Source organism: Carcharhinus amblyrhynchos, chromosome 6, assembly GCF_965287045.1.
Source record: "Carcharhinus amblyrhynchos chromosome 6, sCarAmb.v2.hapA, whole genome shotgun sequence".
Classification (NCBI taxonomy): domain Eukaryota; kingdom Metazoa; phylum Chordata; class Chondrichthyes; order Carcharhiniformes; family Carcharhinidae; genus Carcharhinus; species Carcharhinus amblyrhynchos.
Window position 1 is genome coordinate 102,683,453 of NC_137329.1, and position 16,784 is coordinate 102,700,236.

The 16,784-nt window shown below is 40.7% G+C and overlaps 1 protein-coding gene across 2 annotated transcripts in view; it reads right to left on the reverse strand.

Moving 5' to 3' along the window:
• Positions 1 to 16,784, reverse strand: part of asz1 (ankyrin repeat, SAM and basic leucine zipper domain containing 1) — a 79,917-nt gene that overhangs the window by 36,905 nt on the left and 26,228 nt on the right. For both annotated transcript variants that reach the window (XM_080191716.1, XM_080191715.1), the window contains exons 4-6: positions 8,609 to 8,720; positions 901 to 1,012; positions 383 to 517 (exon numbers count right to left, since the gene is read on the reverse strand). In XM_080191716.1, coding sequence (XP_080047842.1) covers positions 383 to 517; positions 901 to 1,012; positions 8,609 to 8,720 — 359 coding nt within the window. The remainder of the gene's footprint in view (positions 1 to 382; positions 518 to 900; positions 1,013 to 8,608; positions 8,721 to 16,784) is intronic.

Genomic DNA, 16,784 nt, shown 5'->3' on the forward strand with positions numbered 1-16,784 from the left:
TGCAGTACGTAACTTTCAACCAGGAGTTTTAATTATTAGCTTTGAGTACAAACAGTCAGGCATCAGCTGCTCAAATTGGGCAGGCACTGCACTTGGGCATCAGTTTTCTCTTATTCTGGGGTAGTGGACTTGGTTTGATCCGATATTTTACCATATAAAGTGACATTCAGTTGCTCAACAACTAATTATTGCCCTTTCAGAACCATTTTTATTCTTCAACTGGTTCTTACAATCCAATATGCTACTAAATAGAGCACTAAAAGTACTGCTACATCACCAGTAAAGTCAACTAACACAATCTTGATAACCTAATTTGTTCTGAGAAATTGTTAAAAGCTAAAAATTCAATTCCTTTTCTCCTGCTTGCATTTTTGGTGCTTACCTGTGAATGATGATTTTTCTCAGCAATATCAGCTGCCACCTCGCCATTTTTGGTCTTCAAAGTTTTATCAGCTCCTAAATCAATTAATTTCAGCACTGTACTTTGGTGGCCTTGACTTGATGCCCATATCAATGCCTAAACGTTATTAGGAAGAAAAGGCTATTTAGAGGCTGCACAAAATTTTCCAAGTCACTGCAAGCTTTACATCAAATCACTGCAGCTATCTATCATACTTATAATACTTCCACAAAGTAGGCAAAAAATCCTACCAAGGAATGAGACATGACAATAATTCCCTCTGTAAAATTAATCCACAGATTATAATGTTTTCATATCCTGGTAATGTTCTAACCAAAATTTAGCCACACCCTCTCTTCCCCAAGCAAAATGTGTTTAGGACAAGGTAGCTTTCAAATGGCATTTTTACAATGCGGTCAAGCAGAGAGTTCAGTTATTTTAAATCAACTATATTTTTCAAATATTAATGCAAACAATGAAACTTGACCAAAGTTGCATACTGTATAGCCATTTTCATCCTGGATATTTATTTCTGCTCCATGAGCCATCAGCAGTGCAATAGTCTGAGTATGCCCTTCCCTAGCTGCGTACATCAGTGGGGACATCTGATTCCTGAAAGGAGAAAAAAAAACAGTAAACCTGTAATCAAAGCACGTTTCTAAAACATTAAAAATTACCACAGACGCACTTCATGAAAAAATGTACATTTAACACAGAATTGCACCTGCATTAATTGATATCTTTTTAAATAGGAAACATTTAAAACTCAACATAATCACTCATTAATAATGATTCAACCACAGTATTTCTTGGAGAACTTGTATAGTGCATAACATAAGTTTTTAGCCGTGGTGGCAAAAAGTTAGTGAAATTAAATCTTTGCTTTAAGCACAAGAATTGAAGCTCCAGTGAGAAACAACACACCAGCAAAGCAATCGAGGGATCAGTTTTACCATTGTGTCGTGCCTGTTTTCGGGCACAAAAACTTGGTAAAGTCGGGCATGAGGCGATTAGCGTGATCCATGCCCACGCTCCTGCAGATGCCCACTTTACCAAGGCCCGAAATTAACCGTGATCCGAATGCACCCGAAATGGGTGCAATGACAATTTAAATGCATTTGCATGCATTTAAATTGAATTAATGGACTGCCCGCCCAACTTTGCCAGCACTTCCCCCTTTACCGTTCTGTTGACCCCTCCAGATTCGATACGAAACAGACATGCTCAGCAAAGGTCTGTTCTGGGCACTCCAGTTGGGCCGGGGGGGGGATCATTCTCTGGTGGGGGGGGCGGGGGCGGAGAGGGGAGGCCTCATCGTTCTCTGGTGGTGGAGGGAAGGAGGCAGATTAGATGCATCTCTGGTTGTTGGAGGGGGGAGACGCTCAATCATTCTCTGGTTGGGGGAGGGGAGGGAGACCAGATGGTTTTCTTGCAGGAGGGGAGGGGAAAGGAGGGAGGCCAGGTCGTTTTCTGGTGGAGTGGAGGGAGCTAGGAGGCAGATCAGATATATCTCTGGTTGTTTGGGGGTGGCCCGATCATTCTCTGGTTTGGTGGGGGGAAGGGGGATGGAGGCCTGATGGATTTTGGGCGGGGCGGGGGGGGGAGTGAAGGGGGACAAGGGGGTCATGATCAGTCTGGAGAGGGGGGGGAGGGTGGATATGGGGGACAGTTATGTTGTGAGGGTGGGGCGATATCTGTGGGATCATCGCTCTCGGACCACTTTATCCACTTTTTGCAGCCCAGGAGCGATTTGACAGGGGCACGTTTTTCAAATTTGTTTTCACTGCACATGCACAGTTCAGAGCTCCAATCAAAGCTGTTTCATTCACGATAAGCTCCACCCACAGTGTGATTCAGACTTGCGATTTTTTTTTCAGGCTAAGTGCATATGGGAGCACCTGAGAACAGATTTCCAAATCGTGTCTGAATTGTGCCCAGATTCAGCACTTAGAATCAAAATGGTAAAATCAGGCTCCAAATGAACGATGCGCAGACTTAATTCCAGGCCTGTAAATTTCATTGGAGTGGCAATGGAATTGGACTGTTGCTCTGCTCATTAGAGTGATCAGTCAGGTCAGCCTTTGGGGAGAGGTGCGGGGGTGGGGTGCAACATGGTTTTAATTCTACTAACTATTCTTGGATAATGCTATTTTAACACAGTTGACAACCACCTGAAGTTTGTGACTTAAAAATCACATTTTTAAATAGTTCCCAGTGCAGAACAATTGCTCATCAGACCTTTGAACTTCCCAGGCAATTACAATATGGTACTGCACATATTGTATTGTAATTGTAGCAGGCAAAAAAAAGCTAAAGATTAAATTAAGGGAAAAAAGTTATTTAAAATCAAATAAAAATAATTTAGTTATTATTAAGTTATTAACCTAATTTATATTAGTTTTCCAAAAACATTGCTTAATTGGTACCCAATCTCATGTCATTTTGCTAATCTTAATATTTTCTTTAATCAAACTAACATTTTACCCCTGCCAGACAATCAGCTCACAAAAATATCCAAGAGCAAATAATAAATTCTATGGTATTTAATTTTTGGATAGTTGGCACCTTCATAACAAAAATATGGTTACAATTACATGGAAATGAACTAAAACCACAGATTATAATGACTGGAGTCACAGTAGTGTGAGCTTGTGTTCAAGTGAAGCACAAACATGAAAGATAAAATTGGTGCAACACTTTAATAACAGAATGAAACATAGCCATTCTCCAGGTAGCCAAACTAGTTAAAGCGATGAGTACCTGAGTCAGACTGAAGCATCTCTGATGCGGTTAGTCGAACTCAGAAGAATTCATGAAAGAAGCTACTATTGGTTTCAGCAACCCAGGTTGGAAAGGTCAATCTTTACTGCAAGTCCACATATATGGGCATTGAGAGGTATCAGGATCAGGACGCCAAATGGTAGCCCATTCAGACAGAATGGTACCCAGGAAGAAGAGAGAAACAGTGCAGATGGAAAGAAAAATAAAGAGAAGAAAAATGAAAAAAAGGCTTGGGGACAGGATTTTATGGTCTCGCTCACATCGAAACTGTAGAATCCTGCCCAAGGTCAACAGACCTTGCCATGGTCTGCCCTTCGCCCTTTTCAATTCCTGTGATGGGCGGGGCAGTAAAATTCCAACTGAGTTTGGTGTGCTTCTGTCACAAAATAAATTACATTTATAACAGTTGCACAGATACAAATTGTTAATCTATCACATTGAAGCTATCTAGTTAACGTACGGCAGTCAAAGTTGATTTGGCGTTAAAGGCGATTGGAGTTTAAACTTCTTATTTTAACCTTGTGTAATTGATTTAATTGTATGGCCTCACTCATAAGCCAACATGCAATACTAGGCACCCTTACTTCAAAATGACTAACAGATTGGAAAGCGTTTGGAGGATGATTACAAGAATAATTCTGAAATATAACTTTTATTGTTTGCTGACCTATGGAGTATTTGCCTAGAAATGATATTCCTTTGGTTTTGGAAAACAGCTAACACCCCTGTCATATTCAGCGTTTAACATCATGCAACAAGTTCCTTTATAACGTGTTGTACTTACCCAGAGGTTATATAATCTGCACATTGAAGACACCAACAACTTGTATTGCGATAGAGCATTTAACTCAATCAAATGTCCCAAGGAGCTTCACAGGAGCATTACAAAACAAAAATTGAGGGGTGACTTGATATAGGTATAAAATTACCAGGGGAAAGAGATAGGGTAGACAGGAAAAAATTGTTTCCCTTGGTGGAGAATTCTAGAACCAAGGGACATAGATTCAAGATAAGTGCCAGCAGGTGTAGAGGGAACATAAGGAAGAACAATGTTATAGAGAGGGTGGTGGGTGTCTAGAACTCACTACCTGAGTTAGTGGTGGAGGCAGAGACCTTAAACTCTTTTTAAAAGTACCTGGATCTGCACCTTAACTACTATAAGCTACAGGGTATGGACTGAGTGCATGAAGGTGATATTAAATAGGGCACCTGGGTGTTGTTGGGGTGACATGGACAAGATGGGCCAAATGGCCTCCTTCTGTGCTGTAAATTTTCTATGGTTCTAAGTCTGCGCTGCAGGGACTTAGGGGGATGGAGATCAGGGCCAAACCCCAGGATGAAATGCCAGAGTGAGACAGAGTAATAGCTTTATTGAGGATTGGGAATTAGATGTGGTGGTGAGACCAGTATCAGTAGCTTCAGAAATGCTGTGATGAATGGAGGGCCAGAAGCTAAACAGTTGGAATGTCAAATAGTTGTAAGTGAATTTGGGCAATAGTATTTTCAGTACAGATACATGAAGAGCTAGGCTTGGGACGTGGAAGAAGGATGCAAGTAAGAGTGATACAAGGAAGTGATAAGAGATAGCCATCTCTGTAATTGGTATGGGACTAGCAAGGGTTTGGAAAATGATGTTGAAGGTGGCTTGACTAGTTGATGCAGTGCATCTTGTATGTGGTACACTTAACTGCTACTGGGAATGTCAGTGATAGAGGGGTTAAATGCTTAATATGGTTGATGGGATGTCAATCAAGCCAGCTGCTTTGTCCTGGATGGCACTGAGCTTTGAGTTAGGCAAGTGGAGAATTTTACATCATATCCCTGACCTGTGCCTTGTAGATGGTGGACAAGCTTCGAGAGTCAGGAACTAAATTACTCACCACAGAATTCCCAGCCTCTGATCTGTTCATTGTATTTATATAGCTGGTACAGTTAAGTTCTGGTCAATAATAACCCCCAGAATGTTGATAGTGGGGGATTCAGTGATGGTAATATCATTGAGTGTCAACAGGAAGGAGATTCTTTCATTTGAGATGGCCACTACCTGGTATTTGTGTGGCATGAATGTTACCTCCTATTTATCAGCCCAAGCTTGAATGTTGTCCAGGTCTTGTTTCACAAAAGACATAGATTGCTTCAGTAGCTAAGGAGTCATAAATGGTGTAGAGGATTGTGCAATCATCGGTGAACGCTCATTCCCCTGACCTTATCGTGAAGGGAATGTAATTGATAAATCGGCTGAAGATGGTTGGGTATAGGACACTATACATAGGAACTCTTGCAGCCAATGTTCTAGGACTGAAATGTTTGACCTCCAACAACTACACCCATCTTCCTTTGTGCTAGGTATGACTCCAAACGGTGAAGCATTTTCCCCAATACTCACCAACTTCAGTTTTGCTAGGGCTCTTTGACGCCACATCCAGTCAAATGCTGCCTTGATGTCAATGGCAGTTAATTCTCAGTCAACTCTGAAATTCAGCACTTTTGTCCATGTTTGGCCCAATGCTGTAATGAGGTTAGGAGCTGGGTGTCCATGGCAGAGCCCAAACTGAGCACCAGTGTGCCGATTATTGGCACGGTTGATGACACCTTCCACTACATTGCTAAAGGTTGGGTGATAATTAGATTTGTCCTTATTGTGGCTAGTGCATAGCTGGGTATTTTTCTACATTGTCAGCCTGAAACTACCTAAGTCAATCTACAAGTGTCATATACCTTTAAGTTTTATTGGGCTCTAAAATGATTTCTTAATCTATCCTTTATTCTGTAATTTATTTATGTATATGCGTGAACGTTGAGTGTGTTATGTGAAAGTCAGAGATTTTTTATTACTTTTATTTAGGGTGGGTGTTAAGTACAATAAATATTATTCACTTGACTTGTGTCTTTTACAATCACACGTGACTAGTGGAGTGCCCCAGGGGTCGGTGCTGGGGCCTCAGCTATTTACCATTTATATAGATGATCTGGAGGAGGGAACCAAGTGTAGGGTGTCGAAATTTGCTGATGACACCAAGATTGGTGGAACGGCAAATTGTGCGGAGGGTGTGGAGAGTCTACAGAAGGATCTAGATAGGCTGGGCGAATGGGCCAGGAACTGGCAAACGGAATTTAATGTTGGCAAGTGCGAGGTGGTCCACTTTGGTAGGAATAATGGTAGGAAGGATTATTAGTTATGTGGCGAAAAATTGCAGCAGGCGACGGTGCAGAGGGACCTCGGGGTCCTTGTGCATGAGTCACAAAAACCCAGCTTGCAGGTGCAGCAGGTGGTCAGGAAGGCGAATGGGATGCTGGCCTTCATAGCGAGGGGGATTGAATATAAAAGTAGGGAGGTCTTGCTGCGGCTGTATAGGGCATTGGTGAGACCGCAGCTGGAGTACTGTGTGCAGTTTTGGGCGCCATACTTACGCAAGGATATTTTGGCCTTGGAGGGAGTGCAGAGGAGGTTTACTAGGCTGATGCCGGAGTTGAGGGGGTTGAGCTATGAGGAGAGGCTGAATAAACTAGGCTTGTACTCGTTAGAGTTTAGAAGAATGAGGGGAGATCTCATTGAGACGTATAAGATGATGAATGGGATGGATAGGATAGAGGTGGAGAGACTCTTCCCGCTCAGAGAGTAGGACTAGGGGGCACAGCCTCAAGATAAAGGGGGGGCGGTTTAGAACGGAGTTGAGGAGGAACTTCTTCACTCAAAGGGTGGTGAATCTCTGGAATTCTCTGCCTGTTGAAGTGGTGGAGGCTACCTCGCTAAATATTTTTAAGACGCGGGTTGATGGGTTTTTGAAAAGAGGGGGAATTAAGGGTTATGGGGAGGGGGCGGGAATGTGGATCTGAGCCACGACAGATCAGCCATGATCTTATTGAATGGCGGGGCAGGCTCGAAGGCCTAGATGGCCTACTCCTGCTCCTATTTCTTATGTTCTTATGTTAAACACTCAATGAATTGGCAAACATATTCTTTTTTAAAAATACCAGTAGGAGTCAAAGATCCCTCTCCTCTAATCTACCCCTACTCACCGAACAATACAGAGAAACCTATTAGTCAACAGGATATAGGTACAAGATAATTCAGAGGATGCTGCCAGAGCTGTTAAGGTTTATCAGCACTGTATGTTTATTTTGATAATAGGAAGGAGACTGCATGAAGCATCAACGGACAGTTATCTGGGTTTGGAGACAGGTGAAGTGAGAGGGGTCCAGGAGCGATTTAAGGTAGAATATTGGTCTTTTCCAGGTGTTTATCAGGGTCCATAAGATATGATTAGAGGATGGGGTTTGAACTAAAAGACAGAAGCTGTTTCAACAGTTAACTTGAGGTGTGGGATGAAGTGTACCCACAGTTAGAATCAGAGGAATATTAACAGCAGCTCTGAAGTCAATTCAGCCTGATAAAAGTCTGAAAATTGTGTTCAACTGAACAATAGCATTCCAATAGCTTATGAAAGCAATGATCCCGAGATAACCTTCAACGGTAATGGCAGTAGCCAGATTTGATTTTGTCTGTTCACTGGTTCAAGGTTCCTGAGTACCCAAACACGTCAAATTCACTGTGGCAAGAATATTTATTCTTAAGACACAGTGGGTGAAAGGGTGATTATGGTCCAAAATGGTTCTGATATGTTTACATCGTATTAAAGTACAGAATTACAATGTATTATATATTTCTACCACCAGAGGTCCTCTCTGAGCTTGAGTCAAAGCTTTTCAAAATACATATAGGCATATGTTTGTTTCTATAGTACTTTAAAATGATTTGAAAGCTTATCATCATTTTAGAAATCCTCTCTCTTACAACCTTCCTTTTAGAGAGCCAAAACAATTTTGCAAAAGGGAGATTATATAGATAGTGAGAAGTGCAGGAGGATATTAATAAGGCTGATATCTGAAAGTGAAGGGATGGAGCATATAAATATGTATGCAAAATGAGCGAACTTCAAAAATAGATATTGAAGGATTTTAAACTCCCATAGAATACTACGTTATTGGAGAGACTCAGCCCACGGGCTCCTTTAAAGAATATCTGTTTAACAGCAGTATTGAAGGATGCAAAATCAAGATGAGATGTATAGTCAATCACTATGTAAAGAATTGATTCAGTAAGGTAACTGTGGATGACAAGATTAAATGGCAACAGGCTTTAGGAATAATTTACTTACTTGGTGGGTCTCGACACAGAGGCTTATGGCACCTAATGTTTTATTTCCCAGCACCAGAGCCACAATACCCAATGATGGGCGGGGTAAGCTGGTAAAATTCTGGCGTAATCGTGCACAATTAATTTTCCTGCTTTAATCATCTCTCTGCTGCAATCATATAAAAAATTGCTTCTGGACCTCCACACCATTCTGCGTTTTATAATTAGAGAAGGATAGTAACCTTGGACCTCTTTCCACAATACAGTTTATAGCTATAAATGTTTCATACCTGCTTAAAGTATTTGGATTTGCATTTCTGGACAACAGCAACTCTGTACACTTTACCACTTTTTCTTCTGACTCATTACTAGCACAGGCTGCCATCAATACTGTATACTGATCTACAGAATTAAAAACACAAAATGTATTTTGTGTAAAAAGGGAAACTACTAAGAGGAAATACTTAAAATATGAAACAAAGGAGGAAAAGGAATATTAACAATTTGAAGCAAATGTGAAAATTACCTATGCAGTAGATAGTTAAGATATTGGTGCAAACAATAATTAGCACTATGAATTACTGATTAAATTTCAATCTTCAAGCAAAATATATAAAGCTACATATTTATTAATTGTGATATTGATGCATTGAAAAATTAAGTAATGCAAATGTGATGAAATGTAGTGACTTGACACCCCCAAACAAATTCAATATGCAACATTTTGTTAAACCAAAACTATCAGAACAGTTCAATAAGTTTTAATTGGTTTAGCAAAATATAAAAAAGGTCATTTTAAAATAGATTGCCATTTTATGCAGAAAAGGCAGTCTCACTGTTTAAAACACCTAGCTTCAATTCACAATATAAAATACAATTAACAGCCCATGTATAATATTTGGCAGGATTTGCAGAACAAATGCATGAACTGCACAGTTATTTTGTAAAATAGCTAAGTTGGGATTCTGACGCAAGCACAATAATTGCTTCCTTTTGCAGCCTCAAGCACTGATTACCCTCTTGAACATACTCTTAACCATCTGCTCACTACATGCAATGTTCTTCAGTTGAGTAACTACAAATGATATGAATGAGTGTCTTACCACAGTCGGCTTGTGATCACATATGGGGTCAATTTAAAAAGCAGAATTTACAAATGAAAACATATACAACGGAACAAAGTAGCTGCGATTTTACATTAACCTACGTCACAACCATTCAGATAATTAAATAGGCAACAGAGTTGGTGAATTTTTGGTTTAGGGCTGTTTCCAATTTGACTTCATTTTTTCCCAATTTGCAGCAACTTTGTCCCACCTATTCCATTGCTCACTATTGTCACATTTCAAAGTTGTCAATAACTAAAGCCCTGAAAATACTCAATTTTGAGATCGTACCCTAATTCGTACACCCTCCAAAACAGATTAATTAGAAGCCTAATTCTCATTGTGCAAGATGCATAAATGAGAGATTAAAAAGGTTAGCAAACAATTTGCGATATTGTTTAATAAGAGCAAACTACTGCGGATGCTGGAAATCTGAAATTACAGGAAAAAAGTCAGGTGTAGCAACACCTATGGAGAGAGAAAAACAGAGCTAACATTTTGGGGCTGTATTCAGAATAGTAATCTTGTTTGTTGGAGGGGGAATATGTTTCCAAATGACAAAACCTTAAGTATCAGTGAAATGAAGCCTATGGTCTGAAAAAGTTCTCAGACTGAAAGGTATTGATGAGATTCTTAATGTCAGTATTTGTAACAGGAGTTTCACTTCAGGATTTTAAATATAATATCCTTTTTGACCATATTCCACAAGACTCCGTGATCCAAGAATGCCCATTTTGAGTTATATAGTCTAGGATTAAGAATCAGTTTTTTCAGAAACCCTGAGCCATGGAATTTACTGATTTTTCCAGTATGCATTAATTTGAATATGAAAATGTCTTATATAGCTACAAAGAAAGTTAATGCAAAATCTGAATTTTTTTTTTCTCTTTCTCTTTGCAAGAACCTTTGAGTTATGTGAAAGCCATGACAAGTGCAAAGATGGGCTCAACTTAAAAAGGTAAGCAAAATAAAAACAGAACAAAATAGTGCTTGGCTGAAGCGGGGAAAAGAGAGGCAGACTCGGGTTAGAACTGGCAGAACGAGTAAAACTTAAGGATGGAGGTGATTGGTGAAATAGAGGTCTTTAAAATTGTGAAGAACTTTGATAAGAGCACAGAGAGAGAGGGAGATCGCACACATTTTCTCTTGCAGGCAAGAGAAAAACTAGATCACCACGAAACCAAAGAGAGAACTCAGAAGAAACACCTTTAACCGGTTGTAGTGAGAACTCGCCACCACAGGAAATAGTGGAAGTGAATTATGTAGATGCGTTTAAGGGGATGCTGGAGAGTACGTAGCATGCAGGTAGAGTATTATGTTGCTGGATTGATAATTCAAAGGCCTGGACTAACAGTGCTGAAACACAAGTTCAAATCCCACCACAGCAGCTGGAGAACTAAAATTCAATTAAACAAATCAGGAATAAAAGGTAGTGGTGAATATGAAACTACCAGAGTGTTGTAAAATTCATCTGGTTCACCAATGTCTTTTAGGGAAGGAAATTTACCATCCTTACTTGATCTGTGTAAGACTCCAGAACTGCCCTTTCAAGCCACTCGGATAGATATTTAATGCAAACCTATTCAGCGACACTAATTTCCCTTGAATAAATAAAAATCCTTATGACAGAGAGGAGAATAGAGGGTAATGTGATAGAAATGAGGAAACATGCAAGAATGCCCAAATGGAATATAAGTGGACTGACTGAGCCAAAAGTCTCGTTTCTGTTTTTTCATATTCTATCTAAAATACACAGAATGAGGCAATGCTAGAATTAATGGGGATATTAAATAAAATAAGGACAATGACGGTCACTGGTGGTGCAGGGGGGTGATTTGTGGACAGTGACAGATAAATCTAAATTAAGTGCTAGATAAATCAAGTCTAGAGATGACAAAAGTGACATTGGGAGTGATGCATGGGTATGGTGGTGTTGACCTCCTTGCTTCAATGTCTCCTTGCTTGATGAATAGGCCAGAGATGGTGATGATGGAGGTGGAGGCAGCAGTCTTGATCATTAACAGCAAGTTGTCATCATGATGGGGAAAAAAAAACACAAATATGTATGGAAATATTGGAATTTATATAAGAATTCTCCTTCTCCTTTGCTTTTCTTCTACTGTTTTGCTATCTGGGTTGCAATTTCATGCTTCCACTCTTGCCTGTTTCACTATAGCAGTCAAATCATAAACATGCTTCTATTTTCATTTATCCAACACATCCAGCATATAGACTGCTGAAGTTCAAACCTCCTCACTGAGGTTTGCAATAATTTGGGAGTATCCAGGGGTCTCACTCAAATCAATAACTTTAGAGAAACTCACCTGGGGGGAGGGGTCGGGGTGACAATGTAGAAATTGAAGTTCAATCCTAGAATTATGTCACCCAATTTTCACTGACTATTTGCACAGCTGAATCAGACAGCACAAAACTAATCTAATGGATCAATGGAGAAGGTGTGGTAACAGCATTCATATGTAAATTGGTCTCATGTCTGTGTTGTTACCAATTGATAACATACAGTTGAGGATGAATGGTGGGGGAAGGATGTGTTATTAGGGGTTTGCTGAAGCTGAATTTTTTTTGACTTTTCATAAAATGGGAGCATTGCTGGTTAGGCCAGCATTTACTGCCCATCCTTTAATTATCCTTGAGAAGGTGATGGGGAGCTACCTTCTTGAACTGTTGCAGTCTATATGTTGGATAAGTGAAAATAGAAGCAGTGTTTACAATTTGGCTGCTATGTTGAGACAGGCAAAAGTGGAAAAGCAAGATTGTAACCCCAAGTAGTTAGACAGCAGAAGAAAAGCAAGAGGGAAAATGGCACTGTCAACTGTAAAGACTGAAGCAAGGAGAGATCAACACCACTGTCACAGATACTCCAAATGCGGCCTAACCAAACTCTTACACAGCTGCAACATGATTTTCCAATTCCTATACTCAATGCCCCGACCAATGAAGGCCAGCACGCCATATGCCTTCTTGACCACCTTGTTCACCAGAGTTGCCACCTTCAAGGAACTGTGTGGATCTGCACGCCTAGATCCCTCCATATGCTAATATTTCCAAGGGCTCTACCATTTACTGTATACTTTATAAACCTGTAGTAGATCTGTGTACCTGTATTGATACTGTATACTTTATACAGGCCTGTAGTAGATCTCCCAAATAGCATCACCTCACATTTTCCAGATTAAATTCCATCTGCCATCTTTTGGCCCAAGTCTACAGCCAATTTATATCCTGCTCTGACAATCCTCCTCACTATCTGCTATTCCCCCAATTTTTGTACCATCTGCAAATTTCCTAATCAGACCACCTACATTTTCTTCCAAATCATTTATTCATTTACATATACTACAAACAACAGAGGCCCCAGTACTGATCATTGTGGAATACTGCTTGTCACAGACCTCCAGCTGGAAAAGTACCCTTCCACTGCTACACTCTGCTTTCTGCCCAAGCCAGTTTTATGTCCATTTTACCAGCTCACCTTGCATCCTGTATAACTTCACCTTTCTGTATCAGCCTGCCATGAGGAACCTTATTGAAGGCTTTACTTAAGTCCACGTATACAAAATCCACAGGCCTGCCCCGGTCAATTTTTCTTGTCACTTCCTTAAAGGACTCAATCAAGTTTGTGAGACACAACCACCCTTCACAAAACCATGCTGCCTCTTGCTAATAAGCCTATTCTCTTCCAGATGTGAATACATCCTGTCCCTAAAAATTTTCTCCAATAAACCCCCTCCCCACTGGCTCACAGGCCTGTAATTTCCCAGATTCTCTCTTCTGCCCTTCTTAAACAGAGGAACAATGTTATCTACTCTCTAAGCTTCTGGTTCTTCACCCTTGGCTAAAGACAAAACAAAGGTTTGGCCAAGGCCTCAGCAATTTCTTTCCTTCCCTCTCTGTTTTCTGGGATAGACCCCATCTGGCCCTGGGGACTTGTCCATCTTAATGTTTTTCAAAACCTCCAATATCTCCTTTTTTTTTATCTCTACATATCCTAGAACATCAACATCCTCCTTTCTACACTCACCATCCACCACATTCTTTACCTTGCGAATACTGATGCAAAGTACTCGTTAAGGACCTCACCCAGCTCATTTGGCTCCACACACAAATTCCCTCCACTACCTTGGAGTGAACACACCCTTTCCTTAGCTACCCTCTTCCTCCTTACATACGTATAAAAAGCCTTGGGAGTCTCCTTAATCCTACTTGCCCAGGGCATTTCATGGCCCATTTTAGCCCTCCTAAGTTCCTGTTTAAGCTCATTCCTGCTATTTTTGTATTCCTCAAAAGACTTATCCATTTCAATTTCCCGAAAGTTATGTATGCCTCCTCCTTTTTCAGTAAGCTCACAATCTCTCTTGTCATCCAGGGCTCCTGAATCTTGCCATCTTTATTCTTCATTTTTACAGGAACATACCTGGTATAGCACTCCGATACAGTGCTGCTGACTTACAGAAATCGATACAGAAAATGCATGGGTGGCTAAGTGGTTAGCACTGCTACCTCACAGCACCAGAGACACAAGTTCAATTCCCAGCTTGGGTCACTAACCGTGCGAAGTTTGCACGTTCTCCCCATGACTGCGTGTGTTTCCTCTGGGCGCTCTGGTTTCCTCCTACAGTCATGATGTGGGTATGCCGGCGTTGGACTGGCGTAAACACAGTAAAAAGTCTGACAACACCAGGTTTTAGTCCAACCTATTTATTTGATAATATACTCACTAGCTTTCGGGGTTACCCCCTCCTACAGTCCATAAACATGCTGGTTAGATACACTGGCCATGCTAAATTCTCCCTCAGTGTATCTGAGCAGGCACCGGAGTACAGCGACTGGGGGATTTTCGCAGTAACTTACTGCAATGTTAATGTAAGGTTACTTGTGACACTAATAAACATACTTTAAAACTTTAAAATTATAACACTTAATGATGTATTAAAACAAAAGATCATATTTAGGAAACATTTATTGCAGTAAATAAAATCTACGTAAGTGTTACTCCACGATGACTGGTTTTGGTTCTATAAATTCCACCAAAATGTCTTGTTGCACTATATCAGGTGACCAGGGATCTCAGAATTTTCTTTGGCGCTCATTTGCAACAACTTACAAAGCAACATGCCCCTTTTGAACATGGACCAGGTATTAACTTACAATCAAAGCACTAGTACTGCTTTAAAACATTTCAAAATCTCTCTGCTATAGTATAACCAACTGATGAAAACTTCACAAGATGCTATACAGACCAGTTACATGGGTAAGGTGGGTATAGAGGGAGATGGGCCAAATGCAGATAATTGGGATAAGATTAGGGGTTTTAAAAAATAAGACGATATGGACAAGTTGGGCCGAAGGGCCTATTTCCATGATGTAAACCTCTATGAAATGCAAGTTCTTGTTGTTGCTCCAGGTGGCTGAACTGGGTTCTGAAAGTACATTGATCTGAAACACCTATTATATAGTAGCTTATTTATGGCTGTGTTTGCTCAGGTGCAAGCACCATGTCATCATCATTTGCATTTCAAAGCAAAGTGCCCCAGTCATAGTCTGGGTCAAAATAAGACGATATTTTAGTTAAGCCCTGAACAAGATCTGTAGCAAGTGTGTTAATTCCCACCATTTTAAAATACTTTTCAAATGATCATCTCACATTCCTGAACTGAATTTAGCAGCCACATGTCCATGAGCCTGTGCTCTCTTGAAGTGCACTGCTTTCTTTGAAATTATGTTTTATACATGTCTACATCATTGCAAAATCTTCCCAATCGAGACATTGATCGCCGAACATAGAATGCTGATGGCAGAACTGATTAAAGCAAAAATAAAACAGCAAACAAGAAAGAGGTAAACAGACTAACACATGGCAAAAGCTCAACGATCTGAAAGTGAAGGGAGAATTCAGAGAGCAAATGGGACATTTGGACATGGACTGCTTCAGTATTTGAGGCATCACGAATGGTGCTGAACATGGTTCAATCATCAGCAAAATCCCCACTTCTGACCTCATGATTGAAGGAAGGTCATTAATGAAGCAGCTGAAGATGATTGGTCCAAGGACACTCCCCTGAGGAACTCTTGCAGTAATATCGTGGACCTGAGATGCAAGAGGCGCTGTGCTGGCCATTGTCTCACAGGATTCGGAGGGAGAGTTAATAACAATCTGACACTTAGCGTGCACACAGACATACAATCTGCATACTGAAGCTCAAGGACTAAAGGTTGGAGTGATTTTAGTTTTGGATCAAGGTGGCACGGGTAATTTCTTGTTCTGTAGTTTATCACCACTCTTAAGGGGTAATTTGTTAGAGATAAGGTAATACATTGGAGCAAGAAAAATGAAGAGGAGAGCTGGCATAATAACCCAGCTGTATCTGACTCCAGTCTTCACTGTGGCTGGATTTGTGGTGATGGTATCAGTAAGGATTACATCTTGCATCCCATTGTGGAGTAAGCAGAGGATGGTGACAAATGTGAGAACAGCCAAATATGAGGAGGACCTTAAACCTTCATGTCTAATAGAGAGGCCAAAAAAGGCCTCACTGATTGGTGCTGCTTCCTGCCTTTCCCAAATTTGCCATGCAAGATCCTGGAAATGTGGATCTTTTCATATTTTTGAGCGCTTCCTCTCAACGAAAACAGACGTAGATGACAAAATTCATCCTCATCCTCAGTCAGTAGTCTGCTGACTGAGGTGAAGTTTATTTGGGGATCAGGATCTCAAACCCATAACCAAAGTCAAGGTTTACCAGACAGCAATGATCCCTGCATTACTGTATGCTTTGGAGGCTTGGACACCTTACAGCAAGCACCTGAAAGCACTGGAGAGGTATCAGCAATGCCATTGTAATATCCTCCAAATCTGGTAGCAAAAAAGGTTGTCCAACAGCAATATCCTCTCTCAAACCAATATGCCCTGTATTGAGGTTCTAAGCGGAGATGGCTTCATGTTGTTTATGTGCCTAACACCAGAGTCCCAAAGCAACTGTTCTACTTGGAAATTGCTTGCCACAGGAGGTTCTCAGGACACTATCAGGAGTTGCTATCAGGGATATCCCTGAAGAGATAAAATATTCCAGCAACCCATTGGACTCCCTGGCCTCTGACTAACCAATGGAGAAACATTTTTTGGGAAGGCAAAAAATACGTTACATCTTATTGGGAGCACACAGTAGTGAAGTTGAGGCATTGGAGAAAGCACACAAACTTTCAAACACCTTATCAGCCTGACCAGGCAAGCATCATCCTGCCTCATGTGTGAAGACTGCACAGTGGACCTATCAACCATCTCAAAACTCATCCAACCAGAGTGAAGCAAGTCATACACAATTCAGAAAGGCTGCCAAAG